Genomic DNA, 25,531 nt, shown 5'->3' on the forward strand with positions numbered 1-25,531 from the left:
CACTGCGGGGGGAAGGTGAGCGAGCAGCTGTGTGGCGCTTACTTGCTGGCTGGGGTTAAACCACGACACCTACCATCTAAGCTTTAAGTGATTTGTAAATATGTGAAATAATAATAGGGGAGTTGTCAACAGGACAATAGCTTTCCAGGTTAGTACTCTGTGTTGTCCTGGTCATTTAACAGGGGAATTTGTCATACAGTTGCACAGCTCTTCTGTCTCCTTTTTGCTGCTGCATCTGGATGTAAGATGCAAGTGTGTGTAACTGGCAGGAGAGGGGGAATACAAGTGACAAAGCTGCATTTGGTGCTGGCGTTTCCCACGGTACTGGAAACTCAACTGGTTATGTTTCCATGATATTTTCTTCTGGATTTTTTTTTTCTAAATCTCATAATCACCACATATTTTCCTTGATACTATTTGATAGTTAATTTCAGAATGTCTGTCCTTCTGTTTTTGTTTTTTTTTTAAAAAGTATTCTGCTGTGCCAGAGTATACTTGTGTGGGAGGAAAGGAAGGGGTGGAGAGGTACTGTTTTTCCTTATTTTGGTGTGTTACTGAAACTTTTCCATATGGCATGAAAGAGCTGCTGGGATGTGTGGCTGTTCTGAATGGAATATAAGCAATTACAGTAAAGACCTCAATAATATATTTTGAGCAGCTGTACAGCTAGGGATGTTTCAACTTTTTGTAACATTACAAAACATTGACATTGTTTTCCTGTAAACCAGAAAGGGAGTTATTTTCACATTGGATGCCTTAGCTGTAATCAGGTGGCCAGTGGGTTAAAAATCTAATTAAATGTTTTCATTGACCAAACGTACTCAAGTAGTAGTGCCTGGTACACTTAACAAATAATAACACCTTCAACAGCATACTTGTATCCTTGGTATGCTTCAGTGGTGTTTTGCAGGATGCTTCAACTGATTAATCATTCTGCGGCTCTGGGGATTTGAAAACACTTGCGGGTGGACCTCAGACCACTATTTCTACTGTGTAGCCCTTTTCTCGTGGGAACTGGTGAAAAAAATACTATTTGCTAATGAAGGCCTGATGTTGAAGTAGCATCTAAAGGGCTTCTGCTTCCATTCAGGACCTTTTTGCAGCAAAAGATTTCCTTTTCCTCCGGAATTCTGCTGTGCATAGCGTATTCTCTCCAGGACCTGCAGTGTACATGATTGCTTGTAGGTGGGGTGGTACTTGTTTTCATCCAGAAGAGTCCTCAAAAGTATTTTATCGTCATAAGAATTCCCAGATAAAACCTGGGTTCCTAAACTTTTTCAAATGGCAGAGTATAGTAGAAATCACAACTGAAAACTGAGACACAAAGGCAATGGCAAACTATAAATCCATGTAGGTGCTTTGAACTGCAAGGGGAACTTGCAAACTTTCATCATAGTAACAAAGGTCTTCATATTCTGTGTAATTAATTTTTTTAACTAATTCACGTATTCCGTGCGTACAGTGCTTCCAAATCCAGAACAGTTTGAATGGAGTGTGTCTGCCTCTCTCCAAAGCAAGCAGATGTGCATATAGACCATGTCACAACACTGTGGCTGTTGGATTATTCTACATCATTATTTGAAATGGTTCAGTTTTAAATGGAGAGGTTTTGACACTTTGCACAGGTAGTTTTACCCCTATCTGTTACACTACATGAAAAGTGAAATATTCCTGGCAGTAATCTTCATCTGGATGAACTCCCATCTTGGATGGATGAATAGGCTCCATTCAAACAGTAAATCTTCCAACCTGTGTATCAGTCCTTTCAGCTGCCTTGAGAAAAGGTGGAAGTGTGCAAATAGCACACAGCATTGAGGCAGTACAAAGGACCTATTCTTAGATGTTCTTGCTTTCTGAAACATCTGTCTGTGGACAGTTAATAGAGGTAATGGAAGGTTCATAAACTCCTTAGCTCTCTGCTTTAATGTTTCAGAGATTACTTCATTTATTTCAGCTGACGTTTGCAGTGCAGAGCTGTCAGCTGCTATTACATTGAATTAATGGGCACAGTGTACTGATTAGGGAGCTCTTACCGTCCTTTCTGTACATCTGCTGCTTTTTCAGCATCGGGGTCAGGTTGTTTCTGTTGTAACATTTACTGGATGTGTTGATATGTGCTTTTTGTCTCAAAAAACCCTAACAAACAAACAAACAAAAGGCAGGTTTACCTATGCTGTTAGGCCACATCTAAGGTGTTACTGAGTGTGACAGCATATTTGTTTAAATTGATGACTCTACTGTCTGGTTTTCTTTGATAATTCTTAAATTGCCCTCCCCCTGCCTCCTCTGCGCCCCTAAATAGCTGATGGGCTTTTTGGGAATATGTGTAACAGCCTAGCACTCAGCCCAGGGCAGTTTACAAATGTGAATTTAGTAAACTTAAATGTCTCATTAATCCAATTAAAAGATCAGTAATATATGACAGAATATTTTTATTCAGTAATCTAAATGCCATACACAAATATGATGTCCTGGATTCTAATATATCTCTTGACCTATTCAGTTGCTTTCTAGACCACTTTCTTCCTGAAGAGCAAGTACTCTTCTGCAGGAAACCAGTAAAACTGCAAACTGAAATAAAACCTCAAGGGAGAATATAACCATATGAAGTTCCTAGTTTCTGGATATATAGATTTTCAGGCTTAAATTTCTGATTTTGTCAAGGTTTGGGGTCCTTTTTTTTTTTTTTTTTTTTTTTTGCTATGAACATGCGTGTGAACCTTATATTGAACAAAATGCCCTTTCTGACTACAAATACTTAACTTCTTAATTGTTACATTTCAGAAATGTTGTTGGACTTAACAGTTTGCAGTCTTAATATCGTGTATGTTTAAATGTTCATTAACTGATCTGGCATATAATATAAACTGCATGACCTTTGTGGCTTTGACACAGCTAGGGTAATACAGTTCTAAAATAGAAACATTCAATAAGTTTGCACAACTGTATTTGTTCTTTGTATGGGTAGGAACAACAGCAAAGAGCAGCGTTCATGCAGGCCTAGGCCTTATGCTAAATATGGCTCTTGCTTCACATTCCTCTGCAGTTAAGCCCATGTCTACAACCTCTCTCTTCCTCTGCTGTTTTCCATCCCAGAGCTGATGTCTGATGCTTGGGATGGGAGAAACACCATGGCACTGTGTTGCAGCTGTGGGTGTTTTGTTCCTCAAGCAATCATCTCTGTAAGACACTTCCTTCAGCTGCGTCTCACCTCTAGGTTTTCTTTGCCATCATGAGACCCAGTGTGCCATCTGCATCCTCTGATATATATGATGCAGTACTATGTTATGCATGGAAGTAAAAAAAACCTGCTTGTGACACAGCAGCATCATTAAAATTAAATGGAACTGCTAAAGTAGCTGATAAATTAGAAATTAATTAGCTAGAATAATAGCTTCATTGCTCCTAATATATTTATTTAGTTTTTAGTTCTAGTTTATCAGCAAAAAGGCTTTTTTTTTCTGTTCGCATGTTACTATTTCTATGTAATTTTCTGTAATTTAATTTCAGCTTACTAGTGCAACTGCGACCTTTCAAGGATTTAGATGTTGAGGAGCACATAAAAGAATTCGCAGCAAAATTATTTTTAATACCCAGCCCGCCACCAGGACCACTCCACTTGGTAATTACTGATGCTGAATTTCATAATTACTTTAACATTATGTCTTACAAAGCACTAAGATGTTGTTTTCTATAAATTGGGGGAAATTCTTCACTGTCAGGTCAGAGACTTTACTTGCTGATATGAAGCTGATGTCAACACCTGTGCTTTGAAAATAAGGCTATGCATTATTAGTACATGAAATAATGGTGTGACTAGGGTGCAGGCCTGAACACTGGCATACCAGTTGGTCATGCTGTTTAATTTTTAATACTCTTCTGGGAAGGATTTGGCTCATGCCAACTATTTACTGTCTGAGATGATGCCTGGGTAGGTCTGGAGACAGCATAATCTAGCTTTTGGTTTCTAGAGGGGCAGCCCACATAATCTCTAGAAGTGGTTGGAAGCTCTAGTCTGTAACTGCTCTGTAAGAGCAGAAGCTTACCTTTCGCCTGAACAGTATGCCATTGCCATCTCATTGAATACACGTGTATAAACGCCAGTAAATCATGTAACTGCCACTCAACCGAAGTGTGGGAGTTCCCTATCTTGTGTCTGATAGCGAGACATCCTGTCTGATGCGGATGCTCATGGCTGTCATCTTGATTGTGTGATGGGTGGACATGCAGTGGTGTGACTGAGAAGTAGTGCAGTCCCTGTGAGAGAAAAGAGGCCAAAGAAATAAGTTGCTGGAACAACACGTACAGCTCTGGACTTGTTCTTTTCTTGTGTCTGAATGACTCTGGGGAAGCAGAACCGTGTGTAGTGGATTAAATATTCTGGTGAGTGGATTAAATGTTCTGGATTGGCTGCTGCCTGGATAAGACCTAGCTGAGAAGAGAAACTCACGTAAACATTTGCATTCGGTGTAGAAGCTGAGATGTGTGGGCTGTATTTTCTTCTTTACAACCCTTCCCAAGTCAAGCTATAAGTTAGCTGAGTCAGTGATTTCAGCACACTCTCTCTTTTGTCTACTGAGGTGGCTTCTAGGGAAGCAGTCCTTCAGCCATGGACTTCTCATTAGCTGCTTTCCTTGACTCTGGGATGAGGGGTTAGGAGTGGAGGAAAAAATAGCATAGCTGGAAAATTGTCTGAATGATTGGCTGAACCAGCTGCTAAGTGCTGAAATATGGAGCACGTGCAGGATTTGGCCCCCAGAGATTTGAGCTGGAGTATTTGTAAGACTGATAAGAGCTCATTCATTTTGGCTTTTCTGTCTTCTTAATGTGAGCACCTATGCTCAGTTCTTTTGTTCGTATTTTTTCTATTTCCTGTATGAATTTTATCAATACTTTTGATTTCCCAGTTGTGGCTACAAATATAAATTCCATTATTTCATTATGCTTATAGCAAAGCAAGTTTAATTCTGTTAAAAGAATATTTTTTTTTTAAAGTTTTACTGGCTAAACAACCTATGAGAATGAAAGGACACAAAGTCCATGTTAATCTTTCAAGCTAATTATTATGTCTTTTAATATTTCCCTCTCTTTCTATTTCAGTTTTCTGCAGTATGCAAATATCTGTCTTCTTGCTCTCAATGTTAATATTTTGTAGTTGGAACTAAAATCCCAAATTAAATGTGTTGTGGGAACATTTTCATTAAGAAGTAAATAGAAAACATCTGTTATTACAGGTATTTAATATGAAACCACTTCAAATAATAATTCCTTCACAAGAGGATCCGGACAGTCCAATTATTGATTTGGATCTTCATCTTCCATTGCTGTGTTTCAAGCCACAACAGGTGCTGCAGGTAAAGCTAAATGATACTTTAAAATGTATTAGAGATTGACAGTACTGGTAAGTGGTGGTTTAAAAAAAAATCAAGATGTTTAGTTACCCCAGAAACATTATAAACCCAGGAATTCAGAATAGTGTTAGTTCTGCATATTAGAGATATGGCACAATAAAATATACTTCTTATTACAATATTTTGTTATTTATAGACCAGATTAGGTTAAGTCATATTGGATTTCTTTCTCCTATGGTTTAGCAATCGGTGCTAAATTTCTTAAGAGTATATTTTAAAATAGAAATGCCGATTTGACAGATTTTATTTTGAATTCTCATTACATGCATTTCTACAAGATTCATAAGAACCTTTTTCATGTGTGAGAAAGGGACAAATCCCAAGAAAGGGACCTGCAGGGTGAATTGGTAACAGTTGGCACTCATATAAATAAAGTGCAAATGGTGTAGAAAGACAAGAAAATACAAAAAGCTATTTGCAAATAATTTTTTCAGTTCTTCACAGAATTGTACAATAATTTTGGTTTGGAGCATCCTTTGTAGGTTTCCTAATCCAACTCCCTGCTCAAAGGCCACTTGTGAAGTTAAATTAGGTTGCTCACGGTCATCAGTATTATTGGTGTCACTTCCTCTAAAAAGAGCAGATTAGAGGCCTCTTTCCAGGGATGCTTGTAAACCTCCTCAGTCCTGAAAGTAGGCGATACTGGCTTATTTTTTTGGATGTGCCCATTCTTCCACCCATGTGGGCTTCTGCCCACATGTGCACGTTATGAATAAAACTTCTGATTGAAATAGTCTAGTCTAGTCTATTCTAAATTCTGAATGGTCCTCTGCAACTGCTGCATCTTGAACATGGAGTTTTATGTGTCAGTCCCTCTGCGAGATGTCCCATGTGTGCCATTAGTCGTCTTGGTTTGAATTCATCCCACCTAACTTGAGGCATCCGAGTTTGGTGCTTAGATGCCATTGGGTCCCTTTCTATCAGTGGAAAAAGGTGGACATCTCCAGATAGCTTCCTGAATTGCTCTGTGAAAGCACTGCTCTCCAGTGGCACTATAAGGAATGTGACTAGCTAGTCTTGAACAGATGTTTGGCTGAGATGTCTAAAACCTAGATAGTCTTTGTGTCCATCATCAAAGACAGATTTGCTTATATTCTTCATCTGGGTACTTTTTACAGTTTAATACTGAGAAAGGCAACAGGTCTTCTGAGTAATTCCAGCTAAATCCTAGCCTCGCTGACATTGGTGGCAAAACTCTCATTGAGTTTCAGTGTCAATTACATTTTCTTTCCTTTGCAGTTTTCCTCTCTTCTTAATTTTGTAAGGATCCTTAAGTGGACATTATTTCAATTTATAAATATGTAAGGTAGCTATTAGAAAACAGAACTTGTGAGGCCAAGTTTTGCAAGCAGATGAAATATTTGTGCTTAGCTAGTATGTTCCAGATATAACTCTTTGTAAACATTTAGCATTTTTGTTTTTTCCAGATTATGACCTGTATTTTGACTGAGCAGAGAATAGTTTTGTTCTCTTCTGATTGGGCTCTGTTGACACTTGTTGCTGAATGCTTTATGTTGTACCTTCATCCTCTTCAGTGGCAACACACTTTTGTGCCTATTCTGTCTCGTCAAATGCTGGATTTCGTAATGGCCCCAACATCTTTTCTTATGGGATGTCATATTGATCATTTTGAAGAAGTTAGCACGGTATGTTTTAGATAATTACCTCTCTTGATGTTCACTTTCACTGCGTTTGTCCCCTTACTTCTTTCAGATGCATCTAGAAACTAGCTTTTGTTATTTAGGTGTGTGAGAAATGCAGAAATTAAAAGTAATGGAACCATACTGATGTGACCACTGGCTTATTGGAAAAAACTTATTGTTGTATCCCTTACCTTTCTTTTCTTTGCAGGATAATATAATGATTTTTGGAGTTCAAGTTTCATTTGGAGAAAAATTGTACTTACATGTTGTTTGTATAGTATAAATAAGTTTCCCTTCAGATCAGTGAGGCTATTTTTCGCTCAGAGTTGTGTGGGATGAATTAGGTGCTTTTTCCAGGCACCTGGGTTAAGAATTGAGCATGCACTTGAAAATACTCTAATGATGCTGCTGTGCCCCATAGTGGAGTTAAGTATTTAATAAAATAAGAAAGAAAAAGCAATGTAAAGAATATAACCTCACAGTTTTTCTGAGGGTTTTTTTATCTTCTTTCTTCAGAATCTTATTTGACTAAGCCTCTTTCAGTGGGTAACATTAATCTTGGTTACCCAAAAAGATTTAAGAAAAACTCAGCTTCATAGTGGAGGGCTAATGTGAATATACCTTTTTGAGGGTGTCACATAGGGTGTCTGTGAGTGTTCAAAACCGAACACAGAAAGATTGTGTAAATTTATATTAGATGAATGCATCTAATTATAAGCCAAAGTGAAACTGGTTCATCTAGGCAAGTCCAAAATGAACAAAGAATTAAGTTAAAATGAAGCAGATAAATATTTATTTTAGTTACCAGTAAAATGGTGTCACTATCAGAAATAAGTACAGATTAGAGAACACACTTTTCTTTGATATAATTTGAAAGATTTTATGTTTGGTTATATATACGCTGTGTTGCAGTCTCATCTTTAAGGTTATTAAAATTGCAAACTGAGAGATCAGCATGGGCTTTACCTCCATGTGACTTTTTGTGCATTGGGCATGTGTTTCTGTGTTTGAGACTAATACATAAGCCCCTCCCTCTCCCTGTCATCCCACAGGGTAAGTACAGGAGTAAATGCTGAACGGAGAAAGCTTTCCGGGAGCATCTTTGTGTACATATATATGGTTTTATACACATCTTCATAATGTATACCTTTTCAAGGATGGGCTTAGAGATCCAGTATTAATTTAATACTACATGAAGCACATATTAGGTTACCAAATGTTTATGTACTAAGATTAATATCTATGAATTTAATGACTTTTTTTTTACTTGAAAGTAATTGTTTAGTTATACATATGATCTTCTAGTTGGGGAAGAAAGTCCTTTCCTGGTTTACCTTCTTGCTGAAAATATTCATTGTCTGAGGAGTACGTAAAGGAGAAGTAAATGTTTTTTACAATATAAGTATATTTACAGTCATTCTATTTTCTTTTGTTAAAAGGAAACTGAAGACTTAATTCTAATTAATATAGATAATGGAGATATTACACATTCAAAAATGGCTGAAGAGGAACCTGAAATTCCAGATGTTCCAGCACAAGCAGCAGAAACTTTCATAAAAAGGTGAAAAGATTTTGAAGTTGTGTTTATCTTAGTGCATAAATCATGCTAGATCCTCTTTCTAAGTTTTTTATTTTGTATTATTCTATTATTTCATTCATATAAAAACACTGTATTTGATAAGGGCAAACTGAAAATTTCAATTAATTAATAAACAAGTAACTTTAAGCAGTCGTAATCATAACCATATTATTTTGCAATACCCGGAATGCTTGTTTCTTTTTATTACCGATACTGATTATTCTCTGAACTTTACTGTTCTTTACACAGAAGACTGAGTGCACTGTGATTTACATGTACTAGTGGGACTTCCAGGAATCTTGTTAGCTTGTCAACACTTACAAATCAATCTTGCACTTTCCCTAGCTGTAAGATGCGTGAGGCCTAAATGACTTTTTCTTTAAAAGGTATGAAAAAAATCATTGGTGTTAGGTTTTAACTTGATAATTTTCTTCTCTGTGTAGAGTGGAGAGTCTTCAGCTGCATTATGATCTAGAGCTCTGCCATCTCCGAGCCAGCACAGATCTTAGTGAACTCCAAATGCGTAGGAGGGCTTGGCAACAGAAACTGAATATGGAAGTTCAGCAAACAACTTTGCAGTTAATTGTTAATATCTTCAGGTGAGTGGATATAGTGTTTTTTATTGTAAGAGCATATGGTACTGGTTAAGATACTTCACTGTCACTGAAAATATTATTTATTTTGTCTTACTTTATAGATATTTTGTAAATCTCAAGTTTTGTGAGGGAATGTGAGAAGGAGGTCCTGCTAGCCTGCTGGAATATCAATAATTAATGTATTCAGGTACATACACGTTGCCAGGACTTCTTAGATAAAACTGTTCTAATTTTAAACCTGTATGTCTCTTGTATAAACATTACAGGAAGAGAAGTGCAGTCCTCACCTTTCATAATTAGGAAAAGCTTAAGGCCCAGTAGGGATATTAATTTGTAACTGGAAACACTCTTAGTCACTCCTGTTAGAGGAAAAATTAATTTCAACTGGGACAGGGTAGAAGAGCTGAAAGCAGGATCGGGAGCTCAGAACACTTGGGTGTGTTTTGGCTAACTACAAATGCTGAGAAGGGGTGAGATATCTGGAGACTGCAACCACAAGAGAATGAAGGAGGAAGAGGAACTGTTTCAGCCTAAGGACCGAGTTGGCACAAGAACTTCTGGGTATTTGGGGTGGTTCAGGAGTGACATTTTAATAATGATGTGGAGTAGGTTTGTTTTTTTGTTTCCCCCGCCCCTAGAAAAACGTCCAGCTATGCTAATTTTCCTTATTTCTTAACCTAATCTAATGTGTTGATACCCACAGTTGCTTTATCTGGGTACTGGTTGTAAATCCTGCTATTATTTCCTTGTGTTTGTGGAGGGAATAGAAGTGTGGTAGGTGAGTTGCACAAAAAACTGCAGCAAATGGATGGCTGGTTTGCATATGCTTCATTTCTTTTTACATAGATACTCACATACTTGACCATGAAAATGAAACTGCCTACCTGGTATTTCTAAAGAATCTGATTATATGGACAGAGGTCTGCAAGTAGCTGTGCAGATAAGCATCCCCAGCTATTTCTTGCTGCCTCTTGCTGGAGATGGTGCTCCCCTTTGGATCAGCTACCAAATTGCTCATATGAATGCTCCCTAACACTTTCAGTCAGAAGGTGCTGGTTTAATTTATATCGTCCCAATACCAGGTCTCTGTTAACCTGCTCTCTTTCGTTGGATCAGCTTGGGGAGTGCGCATACAAGTGGCTGGGCCCTTCAGGGGGACAATAGCTGCTGGGTATGGAGGATAGAACAGACTTTACAGCTAGCACAGCTGGATAAGGAAAATGAAATGCATTTACAACCTGATGTGCTACCACTGTGGGATTTGGTGGATTTCAGTGTTTGGCAGCAATATGTTCCAGATAAAGATGAGGAGAAATGCATTTTGCTGCTGACAGCTTGAACTCTTTAACGCGCTAAATGCTTGGCTAGAAAAAATGAACAGATGCTTTGCTCTCTAAGAGATAATGTTTTGCAGAGGGGTTGATTCTTTTCTTGTTTTCTTTCTCCTTTCCTTCAAACTTTCTTTCTTTGTTCTTTTTTTTCAGCCTTGTTTCTTCTATCTTCTAATGCTATATCTACCAACGTCCAGGAGTGAAGGAAAGTAAATTTCTGATGCAATTGTGCTGCCAGTTGCTACTGTCTTCAGTGAAGCACTGTAGTATTTTTGTGTGCGTGGAGGTTCCATGTTTAAAGCAAACAACGCTAAATTATGTAGAATTACATAGAACTATATAATTTTACTAACCATCTTTTTTCTGAACCCGTATGGCTTGATGAACTGGTAATGGGCTTTTATCACTGAGTTATGAAAGACAAGAGATGTATAGGCCTTCTGTCAGGTCTGTGCATGGGTATGAGATTCCCCTTTTGTGCTTACATTCAAATTTTAGCTCACCAAATTTTCTTTGTTCACATGTTTTAATGGGAATTTCTTATTCCTCAATACCCAGCATAAGTAGATGAAATAAGATGTAATAATAAAAGGAACCCTGACTTTAGCCACTTGCACATATCTAGCTTAAATAACTATCTTTTCTTACTCACAGACTTCAGTTTAGAGAACAGCCTTTTTCTGAAAAACTCCCACTTTCTGCTCCTGAAACAACTCATTCTGGCTCACCTTTAGGACACAGAAGTTACTACTGACGTCTGGTTTTCCAGGGATAGTATAGGGCCTCTGCTGCCTGCTGTCACCATGCATACACTAAAATATGCATCGGTTCTTTATCTCACTTTCTCTTTTATTTCAATAGTTCTGTCTCTTTAGTTTAACACAATTTCCAGTTATTGCTGGCTTTATGAGCAGAGTTTGAGAGTGCAGCAAAAAATTATGTAATTATAATATTTCATGTGCATGTTACAGGTGCACTGTAATGGGACAGTGTGAGGTCAGATCACATCTTTCAAATTGCCTATGCGGTTAGGTACACTTGTCTTTTCAGTGCTCCAGATGGGTTGTATGTGATTCAGGAACTGAATGTAAATGTAATTCCAGGATTGGAGCTTAAGTCGTGACTTAAATATGTAGATTCTCCTCTGTGGGTTACTAAAATTGATCCCACAGACTTGAAATGGTAGTGGCAGCAGGTAGTCTGTCTCACTTATAAGAGTTTGCATTCTTTTCCTATGATTCAGTACTCAGACTTGTTCATTAAAACTGAGTTTGCCTTCTGATACTGCAGCATATTTCTATTTTTCCTTCTGATGCTGCAGTGTATTTCTAGTAGTACCAGTGGGCTGCTGCTACTGCAAAAGTGCAACTTGCTTACAAATCTCCAAGCATATTTATCTATTTATTTATTTTTGTCTCCAGGGAGGTAAAAGACCATCTAAATTACGAACATAGAGTGTTTAACAGTGAAGAATTTCTGAAAACAAGGGCAATCGGAGACCAGCCATTTTACAAAAAGGTAAATTCAGTGTTAAATATGTTGTGATTCTCTGTTATTAATCTGTATTTTAGGATTAATGCCAAAAATTAGTAGAATGGTCACAGTTTGGTCTGTGTAGTGATGTTGAACCACCAACTTTCACAGAATGCTTTACCAAATTTATTTTATTTACTATAAACAGATAAAATAATAGACAGCATTTTGGAGAGCAAGGTACTATCTAATTCCAGTGCAAATTAAATGTAATTCCTCAGGGGTGAGATTAACCTATGGCAGATGGTCAGTAAAGCTACATCTAAACTGTATTTTAAGCACAGGCACCTGTCCAAACTGTTTGGGCCAAAGCCTATACGTAGACATGAGTTTTCAGCAAGACTGTGAGCACAGCAGAAGGGAGCTCAAATCACACAAATTGAAGTACCTGCTTTATCTGCAGCCTGAGCAACGGGGTGTGGGAGTTGACGACGCCTGCTTGGCTTCAGGCCATGTGCCTGTTTCCCACAGTGTGTCGCAGCGAACGCATGCTGCTGACTCTGAGCACGAGTGGCACTGGTGTCCTTAGAGCCTTGCAGTGTGACAGGGCATACAGGACACAGGTTGATTTAGCTGACGTGCTTTACCAGGTAGTATAACCATAGCTTACTGTTATGTGCTGGTGAAGCCTATGAAGTAATACTCAAATAGTGCATACCCTCAGGCCAGGCCCAATAGTGCTGGAGGCTAAAAGACAACCTGAAATCCCCAATTAGTTTTTCTTAGCCCTTCTGCTAACTCAGTTTATTAGATACTTATCTGAGTTTAAAACCCTGTAGGGGTGTGGAGCTGTTCCATACAGGCCCTGAGTCCCTTTTGCACCTGCCCTGATCAGCTTGATCCTTCCATTAGCGTAAGCTTGGTCTGCTGAAGCTTCAAAATGACTCAGTTTTCACGCAGTGTATACAGTGAACCAGGTTTTTATGAAGGATGCAGGTCTGTTTTCCTCTGGAGTATAGACAATACTGGTGCATGAGTCTACCTTTTATGTAATGGCTTTGTATATCCTAAGGAAATGGGGTGGGTGTAATTTCCTCATTAAAAGGAGAGTGTCTTGGTCACCAGGCTGTAGGATTTAGAGCAGTTCTCCATGCCCTTGGTGTAGGACTGTTACTGACCATCAAAGGTTGGAGATCCTTAGGGTGTGAAGGAAGGAGAAAGGAAGGGGGAACAGAAGGAAGGGAGCAGGGAGAGAAAGAGAGACTAAGTATGCAGATTCCTGTGAGAGTATCTTGCAATGTTAGGGTACTTTGCCCAGAAGCAGGAAGGTTGAGAGTTTCATCCTTGCAGTTGAGACTGTTGTTTTACATTAAACTTTTTGCACCTGATTAAATTAATATTTGCCTTCAAATAATTAAGCTAAACTGTTGTGTATGTGAAAAACAGAATTTACATGTTTTAAGGGTTTCTGTCTAGTCACGTACAGTGTTCTAGGAGAATTCAGTCTTGACACAGCAAGCCAAAATCCAAAGTTATAAACTCTTGTGATTTTTTTAAGTTCATGATTATTAACCAAATAAAAAGTTTGCCTTAGTTAAATGAAAAAATAATTGTTTGGAAGACTGTTATCCTGAACTGGGAGGGATCTGGACAGGCTGGATCAATGGGCTGAGGCCAGTTGTATGAGATTCAACAAGGCTAAGTGCCAGGTCCTGCACTTCGGCCACAACAACCCCATGCAGCACTACAGGCTTGGGGAAGAGTGGCTGGAAAGCTGCCTGGCAGAAAAGGACCTGGGGGTGCTGGTCGACAGCCGGCTGAACGTGAGCCGGCAGTGTGCCCAGGCGGCCAAGAAGGCCAATGGCATCCTGGCTTCTATCAGAAATAGGGTGGCCAGCAGGAGTAGGGAAGTGATCGTGCCCCTGTACTTGGCACTGGTGAGGCCGCACCTCGAATACTGTGTTCAGTTTTGGGCCCCTCACTACAAGAAGGACGTTTAGGTGCTGGAGCACGTCCAGAGAAGGGCAACGAGGCTGGTGAAGGGTCTGGAGAACAAGTCTTCTGAGGAGCAGCTGAAGGAACTGGGGTTGTTTAGCCTGGAGAAAAGGAGGCTGAGGAGAGACCTTATCGCAGTGTTATGTTTGCATAACTTGATGTTCTTAAGGATCTTTTCTAACCTAAATGATTCTATGGTCAATACCTGATTTCTGAAGTGATGCAAGACATCTTTCTCAGCTTCTTGCACCATTTGATGCAATTTGCATAGTAGTTTTTAACAGATACTTTATTAAGGAACTTAATAAAGTATCTATAAAATTACTCTTACCTACTGTAAGACGTGCTGTTATTTAAGCTTCTCAAAAGTAAAATATTATTGAGTTGTGTCTTCACTTTTTTTGGTGATACTATAGCTTGTTTAACAAACCTGTGGATCAAAGCAAAGGTTTAACAAGGAATAGAAGAAAGTGCATCTGCCATTTTACACTTGCTTTTAGTTATGTTCCATGGGTGCATTTGAAAGTTAGAGGTTTACCTTGCTGCTAGAATTTGGCAGTAGGCTCTCTGGAGTAACTGTTTTACACCTGGCACAAAGATCTCTTCATTAACATCAACACCTTTTTTGCTTCCTGTTTTGTTTCCTACTTCAACCATACGATAAGAAAAGTTTCTGAGCATCTGTTTAAAGGAGATGTCAGTGTGTGAGGGAAATGATCAGAAAAGTATCTCATTTTACTTCAGCAGTAGTTGCCAAACTTGGCAGAATATCTGGCAATTCAAAGATAGCCAACTGATTAGTCTTAAATAGGAAATAATTTTTGTTGGATAAAGCTTGCAACACTAGCAAATGTTCTTAAAAACAAACAAACAAAAAAGATAAATTAAAAAGAACCTATTAATATGTCATCAGGCGAGAAATTAACCGGAAACGTTCTGACCAGGATTTCAAATGAATAGAAATAATTAAAATATTTTCAGTAGCAGTTTCTAATGCTATAAATGAAATAGTGGCAATTTTATGAGTTGAAATTTAACATTCATTTAAAATTCAGAAGTGCACATTTAGGAAGAACTTTGAGCAGTTGACTCACTTAAATACAAAATAACACAGTAGCACATTTGCTTTCAAGTAGATCTTAGAAGATAACACAATACGGAGTAGTTACTAGCGGTATCTAGAATTATATTAAGAACTCCAAAAACCATTAGAAAGGACCCTTTCAGTTCTTGCAACTTGTAGTCTCCTGTACATACAATTCCCAACAAAATCCGCCATCTACTGGAGAAATACTTAAAAGCAGAAATCTTAATGCTTTTGTAGATGCCATTTACAGGATACGTTGCAAATGGATTGATAAGAGGCATCTTGAATAAGAATGACCTATTTGTTGGTGAAATGTTTCCATTCATTTCAGAGTACCTAGATTACTTATGAATCTTTCTCAAGTGCTTTTTAAAAACATCATAGAAATACACTGATGTCTGATCAGTGTTGTTTTTTGGGGTTTTTTTGTCCTATGATAAAGTCCAGGGCTATCAAGGGTACTTTAGGCAAGCCTCTGGGATATATCGTTAATCAAAGTAATTTTTCATAGTTACATTCAAAGATACAGCGGTCTTTCTGTTAGTAAGTTTGTAAAGGGTGGAGGTTGTATAAACATAAAGACAGGATTCCTGGTTATAACAATATTGTCTCCTGATGAAGTTTGCATTTGATTTTCTGAGCGGATTAGTTTTCTGAATTGTTTATTTTAAACAATACTAAGAGCCCTGTGCTAGAACTAACATTTATGTGGTACACATGTTGTATTGCGTCAAATCCTAGCTTTCATCTTGTTTTAATTTGCAATGGTGGGAGATGGTAGCTTTCCACTTTTTTTAATTCACACTTGGCATTTTTTTATGGTGTCCTCTATCCTAAAAGTAGCAACTTGACCTTTTAGAAATTATTTCTGGATGACACCACGATAATTACCTGAGCAGGGAACAATTTTGGGGGTTAGCAGGAGAAAAGATGACTCACTTGTCTTTTCAGCGTGATGACATAAAGTTAATTTAGAGTGCCACAAACTTCTTCTTCCAAACCATAGACAATATTATCAGCACTTAGTTACTGTTAAACTTCAGTAGCTAAAACTCTCTGTTTTGCTCAGTATTTTTCTTTTTTGTTTGGTTTCATCTTTTGGAGGGTGGTCTGAGATTACTGTTTGCCACTAAGCAAATGTCATGAAAGTACAGAAGGTGAATGGAAACTGAGTTGGTTTTCTGTTGTTGAAGCTTTCAAATAGTTTTGGTTTTGTGATTGCTAAATTGGAAGTGCTCAGCTTTGCATATGTAATGGTAATAAAAATGAGCAAGACATGCTAATAAAAATGTAATTTGTAAATGATCCACAGTTAACCAGTTTGTGTCTCTCAGGTTTTAGAGACCTACATGTTTCACTCTTTTCTTAAAGCTCGTCTGAACAGAAAGATGGATGCTTTTGCTCGACTTGAGTTGAGTACCCAGTCTGAAGAGGATAGGTAAAGTTTTCTCATTCCTTATTCTGGTTTTGAATCTTTTGTTGATATCAGTGATAAAAGTCCATTTGACTCTATTGGTAGGAGATCAGGTCATCTATGAATAAGATTATGACTAATTGATAGGCCATTTTATTAAGATTACTGTAAAAGGGTGATATGAACATGTCCAGCCATGGCTGTTGAAATTGTAAATTGATACTATAATTGTAATTTAATACTATTATACAGAAAAAAATAACATCAAGTAGTAATTTAGTGTGTATGTTTACCGAATTTTAAAACTAGTGGGGTTTTTTTTATATATATATATATATTTTTTTTTTTCTCAGATTAAACTTGATGTTTCATGCCCCAAGAAGAATGACTATGGAGAAAATGGCTTCTAAACGATTTAATCCACAGTACATGATTAGTAGGCGTATGGTAATCAGTATGCCTAATCTGCAAGATATCACGCTGCCAGAGTGCCCTACCAGAAATTCCTCACTTCGAAGACTAGAAACAGGCGTTGGTAAGGGAAGAATGTGTTGAACAAATACAGTGTCTTTTCTGTTGTCTTTATGGGTGATATCACTGAATAATTTTCACAGAAACAGTGTCAGATGGTGGAAAGAAATGGCGAGCTGGGTCATTTAGAGCTGAGACCTGTCTGTGCTTCTCCTTGCATGTTAAATCAGTTTGTAGCCTGCTGCAAGTTTTGCTGTACCACAAAAGACTGATTGGTCACAATGGGATTGATATTGTACAATTGTTTCCTGAGTCAGTAACCGTGTTCAGTCCTCGCCCACCTTATGTCCAGTTCTCCACTACCTTTAAACGTAGGCTTAGGCTTATCACTGTTTTAACAAAGCAAGTCCTATAAAAGCTGCATGGGTGGTGGTTTTTTTTCACACCCCCCCCCCCCCCCCCCAAAATTGATCTTATCAGATTAGGGAATACTCTGATAATAAGGACAATGGACATAGAAATATATTTGTGTCCCTAGCACAACTGTAATCTTTCTTGAATTTCATGCGATGTAATTGCTTATTACTGTGATGGGGATTCTTTTTGTTGTTTGTAGTATGGCTGGTTGTGAAGATACTCGCACTTTTACTCACTGCTTACACTAATCAATGTACTTTTTTTTGATTTTGTCTTTAGCTGTGAAAATGCCCTCCAAATCAGTTAGTACATTCAAAATCCCAGAAATTCACTTTCCTCTGATGTTCCAGTGTGTTCATTCCTACTATACAGACTTCTTCAACCATCTCAGCAAAGCTATAAATACCTTACCACCTGATAACTCAGCATTGCTGGCAAGGTACTTCTACCTCCGGGGGCTTATTAGCTTGATGCAAGGGAAACTACTAAATGCACTTTCTGACTTTCAGAACTTAGATAAAACAGACTTAAGAATTTTCCCTACCGATCTTGTAAGAAAAATAGTGGAAACCATGCCTCCTTCTGAGCGTTCTCAAGCAGACCGCAAACCTGAGCTGAAGAAGCTGATAAGTCGAATGATGGAAAAACAAAGAGAAGTTATGAAAATAGATGACCATGTAAAACATTTTGAATTGCCAAAAACACACATGCAACTGGATGATTTTGTGAAGCGAATCCAGGAATCTGGGATTGTCAAAGATATAGACACTATACATCGGTTATTTGATGCCCTAACAGTAGGTGAGTATGATACATTTTTAGTGACCATCTACATTGGTGCAATGACAATTTCAAACTGGATTTTTTATGAACTATAATAAAATCTTTGTCTCCAGTTGTTTTTCTTTTTAATTATTATTCAACATTTTCTGGGCCTCTGAAAACTCATGGTATGTGAGCTTTATGGACAATTTTATTTAATTAGGATAATTATGGAGAATAGAGTTAATGTGTACAAGAAAGTCTATACTTGCATCCACAATAACGACAAGGAATCTACTTACATTTGAGCATACAATTTACAGTTTTTCAGGTTGTGTAGGTGAGGTAGTTGTGTGATCTGATGGTGTGCAGTTCTGCTTTGGCTTAGATTATGAGTAAAGTGAATACGAGACTGTCCTAGCTGCTAATGGAAAATACCTCTGTGTTGTAAAACTACTAGGTACCATGGCAAGGTGGCAGTCCGTTAAAAATAAACTAACAAAATCCAGAATTGAAGCAGCTACACTTAAATTCCTCTTGGATGGTCATCATAGCAAAAGGAGAGGTTACTTTTATATTTGGGAGAACTTTCTTCTCTCTTGAATGAGATCTGAACCTTGTGATTGATTTCTAAATAAGATTTCTAAAAACATATCTTTCTTTGCAAATCTGCATAATCATTTCTCACAGTAAATAAGTTTAAAAAATTTTTTAGGACATCAGAAACAAATCGATCCTGAAACATTCAGAGATTTCTACAACTACTGGAAAGAAACTGAAGCAGAAGCTCAAGAGGTGAATCTGCCACCAACAGTAATAGAGCATCTAGATAAAAATGAATGTGTCTACAAGTTATCTTGCTCAGTTAAAACTAACTATGGTGTAGGAAAAATAGCTCTGACCCAAAAGCGCTTGTTCCTTTTGACTGAAGGAGGATGTCCTGGCTATGTCCAGATTGCTGCTTTCAGGGATATAGAGGTGAGCATCAAGTAACTTCTTGTTCTCTTGCATGCCTAAGGATATAGGCCATGTTCTATTCTGCAGAGATCTGTCTCTCAACTTAAAGTTTCAGTAAGGACTGTAGGAAACACCTCTGAAGTCAGTAACTTATAAGTGATTAGATAGAATTCTGGGTCTTTGGACCAAGAATTTCAGGGCTGACATAGTACGGTTTGCTAGGTGCTAGGATGACATAGAATAAAAATCTAGAGGTCATAAACTCTAGACGTACAGAAGGGTGCAAAGCACAGCACATGGGATGTAGAGCTAGAGAAGTTTAATAACATGACCATTAAGTGTGCTTATTTGACTGTGGTGTCAGGGAGCCAGCTTGTATCCACTGTGTAGTGAAGTCTGTATGTTGTTGTTTAAAACTTACGTTTTTGTAAAACCATCTGTGCTTAACGGTGTGTATGGACAATTGAAATCATTAGCTGTAGTTATAAATAGAGAAAGTTGCCCTGTAGAATGAGTACTGCACCTTATCTGTGATTGCATGGTGTATCTTCCTTGCTTTCTTTGTTTCACTACATTTCCAGGATGTTAAGAGCACAACTGTAGCTTTCCTTCTTTTGAGAATACCTACTCTGAGGATTAAAACATTATCTAAAAAAGAAGTCTTTGAAGCTAACCTTAAAACTGAGTGTGATCTCTGGTACCTGATAGTGAAAGAAATGTGGGCTGGAAAGAAAATGGCAGATGATCACAAGGTATAAATATGGGAATTTCTAACCAAATAAGTATGAAGTATGTGCTTTCTGTCTCTGTTCTAAATAATTCATGCATCAATCTTAGAATTTCTAGGTTTCAGCAAACAATAGCTAAGTAATAAACATTTTTATTGTTACTTCTAAATATAATACTTCTGGAATAATACAAAAAAGAAAAAAGATTACATTTAAAAATATAGGATATTTTTTCTCATCCATTGGCATGGAAATTTTAATTTATTCACTAGTTCTGTGAAAGAATTTAAGTTCACAGCGTATGAGAACAGTGATCTTAACTAACAGAAAATTTTCCCTACCTTGCTTCAAAATACAGTGCGTAGAGAGAGTTTTGCCATGCTGGAACCCTGGTGGCTATAGACTCTTTCAATGAATAGAGCAAGATGTATTCTTCTGCCACAGAAACCTTGAGAGAAAGGATCATACAAGCAGGGTTTCCATTTAAGCCACATAATTCTTCATGACTGCTGAATTTAATAGTGAAAATGTAGCTTGGTGGTTCTTCAGGAAGAATTTGAATAATTTTAGCCAAGGTGAAGCATAATGTGTACTTTCCTGCTGTGAAGAAAGATCCAGCCTGAAAATGGGTATCGATCCTGTCTGCTGTATGTTTTCCATCAGTGCCATTCATTTGGTTTCATTTGCACATCCTGTATCAAGATCGTGCCAGATCTGAAATACTTCTTTCAGCATAATGAATTAATCCTGGCTCCTGGCTCCATGACCTTGCTTGGGAGTGGAACATGTGATGTGGGAGTGGGGTTTGACTGCAAGTAGTATGAATTACGCTGCAGGGCAGCAACTGGCTAGTGCTTGTGCTAAGCACGACATGCGTTGTGATTGTTGAACATGGAGACTTGTAAGAATAATGAGCAATAGATAAACTACAGTAAGACTTTTGTCTTTAGGATCCTCAGTATATTCAGCAAGCACTGACAAATGTTCTCCTGATGGATGCTGTGGTTGGTGCCCTGCAGTCCCCCAAAACCATATATGCAGCCTCTAAACTGTCTTATTTTGACAGGATGAAAAATGAAGGTCAGTCACATAGCAATGCTACAAAGCCTGCTGTTGTTGCATCATCTGTCTCAGCTCTTTCTGTTTATATTCCAGTTTTCAAACTGATTATCTGTAGAAATGTAAAAAGATGTTAGTCTGATTGCATTTTCACAGATGTAGTTTATTAAATGGTACTAATAGAAAGCTTAGGGTTTTTTTTTTTTTTTGCTTCTGTGCATCAGAACCTTAGTTGGCATGTCTGTCTCCCTGTTGGCTGCTGTGTTTTTGTTTTGGTTGTTTAGACTGCTTGGGTGTTGTATGAATTCTGGTAGCAGAAGCATGCATACAAATGGTGTTTGGGCTCTCCTAGTCAGCTAAGGCTAGAGGGAAAGAAAAGTGAGAAATGTGAATTCTCACTTCTGGTGAGAATGCTCTCACACTGGTGCAGAATTCTTATTTTGTAAGAATTATAGATCTATTTCTGGATTAACTGTGCACTTCATGACCTTTTAAAAATGTATTTTAGTGCCTATGATGGTCCCCAAAACAACTTCAGAGACATTAAAGCACAAGATCAACCCCTCAGCTGGTGAGACATTTCCACAGGCAATAGATGTCTTGCTTTATACACCAGGTAAAGTGATGCATTGCTTTCTTTATGTTAGCCCAGCTTTAATTAGCCCATAAAGCATGTTATCTCATAACACCTGGTATTATGACTGCCTGATTTTGTTCACATTCTGACATGCTTTGGTTGTGTGTTGAATACCAAAACAGAAAATCATTAAAAAAGAACAGTAATATTGTATATTAAGATACTCCAAGGCATAGCTTTCACAGTCTTAATTTGTCTTCCTGTGTGTATATGCCTTATAATAGACTTCAATTATGTGTTAATGTGCTGATTTCCCGTTAAGATTTCTGCTTCATTTATTGAGCAGGGTGGGTGAATGATGCTCCACCACTGATCAATATTCATTGTTATTTCTTTATTTTTCAGTAGAGTCATATGGGGGTGTTTGATTGAACGACAGTGCAGGGAATAGCGTACCATCTCTTGAAATCGCAGCCAGACCTATATGCCCATGACTCTCACTGTGTAGTCTGTGATCTAATGTACTATTCATCGCATGTAATTTAAGTCCATCCCTGAAGAAAGCATTATCAATTTCCTTATGAGCTTTTGTGTGATACTTGGCACTGAATAACTTTGAAGTGTAAGATTAAACCATAATGTGAGCTCAACAAATAGATGAGAACGAGCACAAATTCATTGTGAAAACTATGTCATTCGTTAACTGGTGATGTAAGTTCCAGAACACAGATGAGAAAGTTTTCACAATGAATTTGTGCTCGATGTCATTCATTAACTGGTGATGTAAGTTCCAGAACACAGATGAGTTTTGTTAGAAAGCTGCTCCGTCTAATAATGGTTTTCCCACATGTCTCCAAAAGTGGTTTATTTTCTTTTACCCCTCTCATCTTTTCTGCATCATTTCTAGGGCATCTTGACCCTTCAGAAAGACCTGGCAATGCTCATCCGAAACTATGGTGTGCTTTAAACGAGGGGAAAGTGGTGGTCTTTGATGCATCTACCTGGTCTATTCAACAACACTGTTTCAAAATGGGCCGCTCTAAACTGGTAAGACTGACACACGTACCACAATTGCTGCTTTAGCTTGGTGCTTTTGTTGCTATAGCCTGTATGACCCTGAATCACTGTCGCTCCTCAAAAGTTGTAGAAAGACACTTGAGTTGACTGGGCTTCAGTTAACTTGGAGAAATTGAGATTTTTGAGAAGAACGGAAAGGAGGGAAAATGGATTCATAATGAAACAAGTCAACTGGTGGGAAGTGATGGATTGGATATCTGGAGGGCCTGCTGGCCTAACAGCATGGCTTCTTGGGGCAGGAAGGTGGGTTTGAAACAGTTGAGAAAGAATAATGGAGAGAATCAATATAAAGAGAAGATGAGACAAGCCCTAAGAATGGATGAAAAGTCACTTGTGCTGAAGAACTGGAAACTGGGGAAAGGTGTAAGGAAACCAGGCAGATGATATTGAAGGACAGAGAGTGCTCTAAAAGATGACTCAACCAGCAGGTTAAAGAGTTGCTTGTGAAAGACTACCTGAAAAGAATAACTCTCTCGACGAAAGGCGAAGCTGAACCAGAGCTGCAGACTGAGTGAAAAACACGCAGTAGAGAGAGCACGCAGGAAAAGGGATTGGATAGGTCACTTGTGTGAAAGCTGAGAAACATCACTGTGGATGAGTGTGGGAGAGAGTCAAAAAGGGAGAGGTAAAGCTGATAGCGAAGGGCTGGCTGGAGGGAAGATGGAAATCCAGAAGAGTCGGATACTGACCTATTCTAAAGAAGAGAAGGAAAAGAGGAGGAAAGTTTGGAACTGAATGGGACTCAGCAGGGAGAGAAATGAAGAGCTTCTGAATGGGGGAAGGACGTCCCAGAGACAATAGAGGACAAGACAGTATTTTCTTAGACACCACTTTTAACTGAAGTAGGAAGTGTGTTTATATCGGATGGTTAGGACGGCTTCCAATCCAGAAGAGAGCAATACACTAACTTATGTGGTTTCCCCTGATGCCCTTTGTAACTTTCACTTTGTTTGGGCCAGGAAACACAGCTTTGAGTCAGTTACCAAGATACATTATTAATCCTATTTACTGAAGGATAAACTCAGCAAAGAGATCTGTCCTCTCGCATTATTTATAGAGCAGACCAAAGGATAGAATACTGGAGCACCGAGTCTTGATGTCTTACTGTAATCACCAGAAAACCATAGCATCTTAGTATAGCCTTTTTCCACGTTACATTAAAGAGTGATTTTTCTTCTAGATTTTATTTAATCCTGCTTTTTCTCCCCAGACTTGTATGATCATGGTCGAACAGAGTCAAGTGTGGATCGGTTCTCAAGACTCCATTATTTATATAATCAACACCCACAGTATGTCTTGTAATAAGCAACTAAATGATCATCGTTCTGATGTTACAGACATCATTGTGGAGAAGAAGAATGGAATACCCAGGTATATTTAATTACAATGTCGTCTTCTTAAGAATACATATACAAGCAAATGTGAAGGACCTCTGTACCACTGGAAGAGTCGTGGACATGTGGAGAATCTTTCTGTGGCTAAACAGAAAGCCATTTTATGTGGCTAGAACAGTATTCACCAGCCTAGAGAATTTGTCCCGCAGTGAGCCAGGGACTAGTTAAAGAACCAAATGATACAGTATTGTGCTTTAATTATTTGACTGAAACAAAGGCAAAAAGTTAACTTGTGCTCAAGGAAAAGGAGCCCATATAGGAAACCAGTGACTGATTTTCCTAGATGTTGGAAAGAATTTATTGTTTTAAATGGGGGGCTTATCCTGCTAACATAAGCCTTCATTTAGCCCATTTTTGTAGCTCCCATATTGTATATGGTAAACTAAGAATTTCCTTTTTAAAGAAAGAGCATTACGTACTTTGGAACAAAGAGAATAAAGGAATGCTTGTTTGGACGAGGATGAGAGCAGCCAGGAATTGGCAGCATCCAGCGATGAATCAATACAGATGTAGTTTAAAGACTACTTCATTTTTGCTTTGAGCACATCATCGACTAGATGTTTACAGCATGCTTCTGGATTTTTTTTTTTTCTGCCTGTTTGTAAAAGAAATAATACATTTATTGTTCTGTGCAGGCAAAATGCTTTTGATCTTTTGGTAGCACTGGGGAGAGTGTTGGCTGGAGGTCTTAATCTGCTGTCTTCTCATGGGGGTGGCAACTCCCAAGGCAGACCAGACATCAGCCATAGCTCTGTAACTGGGTTTCAGGGAGAATTTGCTTAGGTGTTGTTGGAACCTTTTGAAAAAGCTTTTCTCACCTGAAGACAACAAATGTTAAAGGTAAAAAAAAAAAGGGGGGGGGGATAGTATAATTTGTTTTCTCAGGTGCAGTAGAAGAGAAAAACAGTTTTCAGATATTTTTGTCCTAACTTGAGAGAAAAGGAGAGAAAATCCAACAGGTAACAATGTTCAGGAGAATTATAGGGAAAGTTTTTGTTGTATTTAACTCCTCATGCATGATGTGTGCTCTAGCTCACTTGAGCTCTGAATTTAGCCTGCAGTGTTTCCAGTGATGCAGAGTTTGGAAAATATAAGCTTAAGAAGAAGAAAAAAATATCTGTACTAGAATACTTTTGTTCCTATAGGAGACATAAGCAGCTTGAAAGGTGGATGCCTGGCTGCAACCCAGAGCTGTCGGCTGCTTAAATGCACTTTCCAGCTGTCTAGAGCCAGCTACCTAGAATATAGCTAGGGAAGAAAAAAAGTTTAGATCCTTCCCTAGGCATCTTGGTGGGCACAGGATGGACATGTTCCTGTCCACTCAAGACTCTGGTCACCTTGTTTAAATGAATTGAACCAGTCTTAATTGTTCACTATTAAAATAATGATGGTATCTGGCCTTGAAGGCTTTTGGACTTCAGTCCATTTTCTGTTGGAAATAGTAACTGTGCTTTACTCTTCCAGTCTCTGAAATGAAGAACATTAATTTGGCTTACTGTAAAATTGGTTATTTTGCAATTAAGTCTCTTCTGTGTATGCACTCTGTTCTGAACACGAATG

At 38.2% G+C, this 25,531-nt stretch overlaps 1 protein-coding gene across 1 annotated transcript in view; it reads left to right on the forward strand.

Annotated features, from left to right (window-relative positions):
- Nucleotides 1–25,531, forward strand: part of DENND3 (DENN/MADD domain containing 3) — a 40,574-nt gene that overhangs the window by 10,517 nt on the left and 4,526 nt on the right. Inside the window, exons 5-19 of the mRNA XM_009328421.1 lie at nt 3,511–3,622; nt 5,235–5,354; nt 6,839–7,057; nt 8,494–8,615; nt 9,077–9,232; nt 11,982–12,078; nt 16,450–16,553; nt 16,883–17,064; nt 17,697–18,218; nt 18,895–19,157; nt 19,718–19,888; nt 20,815–20,944; nt 21,432–21,539; nt 22,408–22,547; nt 23,788–23,948. Coding sequence (XP_009326696.1) covers nt 3,511–3,622; nt 5,235–5,354; nt 6,839–7,057; nt 8,494–8,615; nt 9,077–9,232; nt 11,982–12,078; nt 16,450–16,553; nt 16,883–17,064; nt 17,697–18,218; nt 18,895–19,157; nt 19,718–19,888; nt 20,815–20,944; nt 21,432–21,539; nt 22,408–22,547; nt 23,788–23,948 — 2,607 coding nt within the window. The remainder of the gene's footprint in view (nt 1–3,510; nt 3,623–5,234; nt 5,355–6,838; nt 7,058–8,493; nt 8,616–9,076; nt 9,233–11,981; nt 12,079–16,449; nt 16,554–16,882; nt 17,065–17,696; nt 18,219–18,894; nt 19,158–19,717; nt 19,889–20,814; nt 20,945–21,431; nt 21,540–22,407; nt 22,548–23,787; nt 23,949–25,531) is intronic.

Source organism: Pygoscelis adeliae, unplaced genomic scaffold (assembly GCF_000699105.1).
Source record: "Pygoscelis adeliae isolate BGI_AS28 unplaced genomic scaffold, ASM69910v1 Scaffold457, whole genome shotgun sequence".
Classification (NCBI taxonomy): domain Eukaryota; kingdom Metazoa; phylum Chordata; class Aves; order Sphenisciformes; family Spheniscidae; genus Pygoscelis; species Pygoscelis adeliae.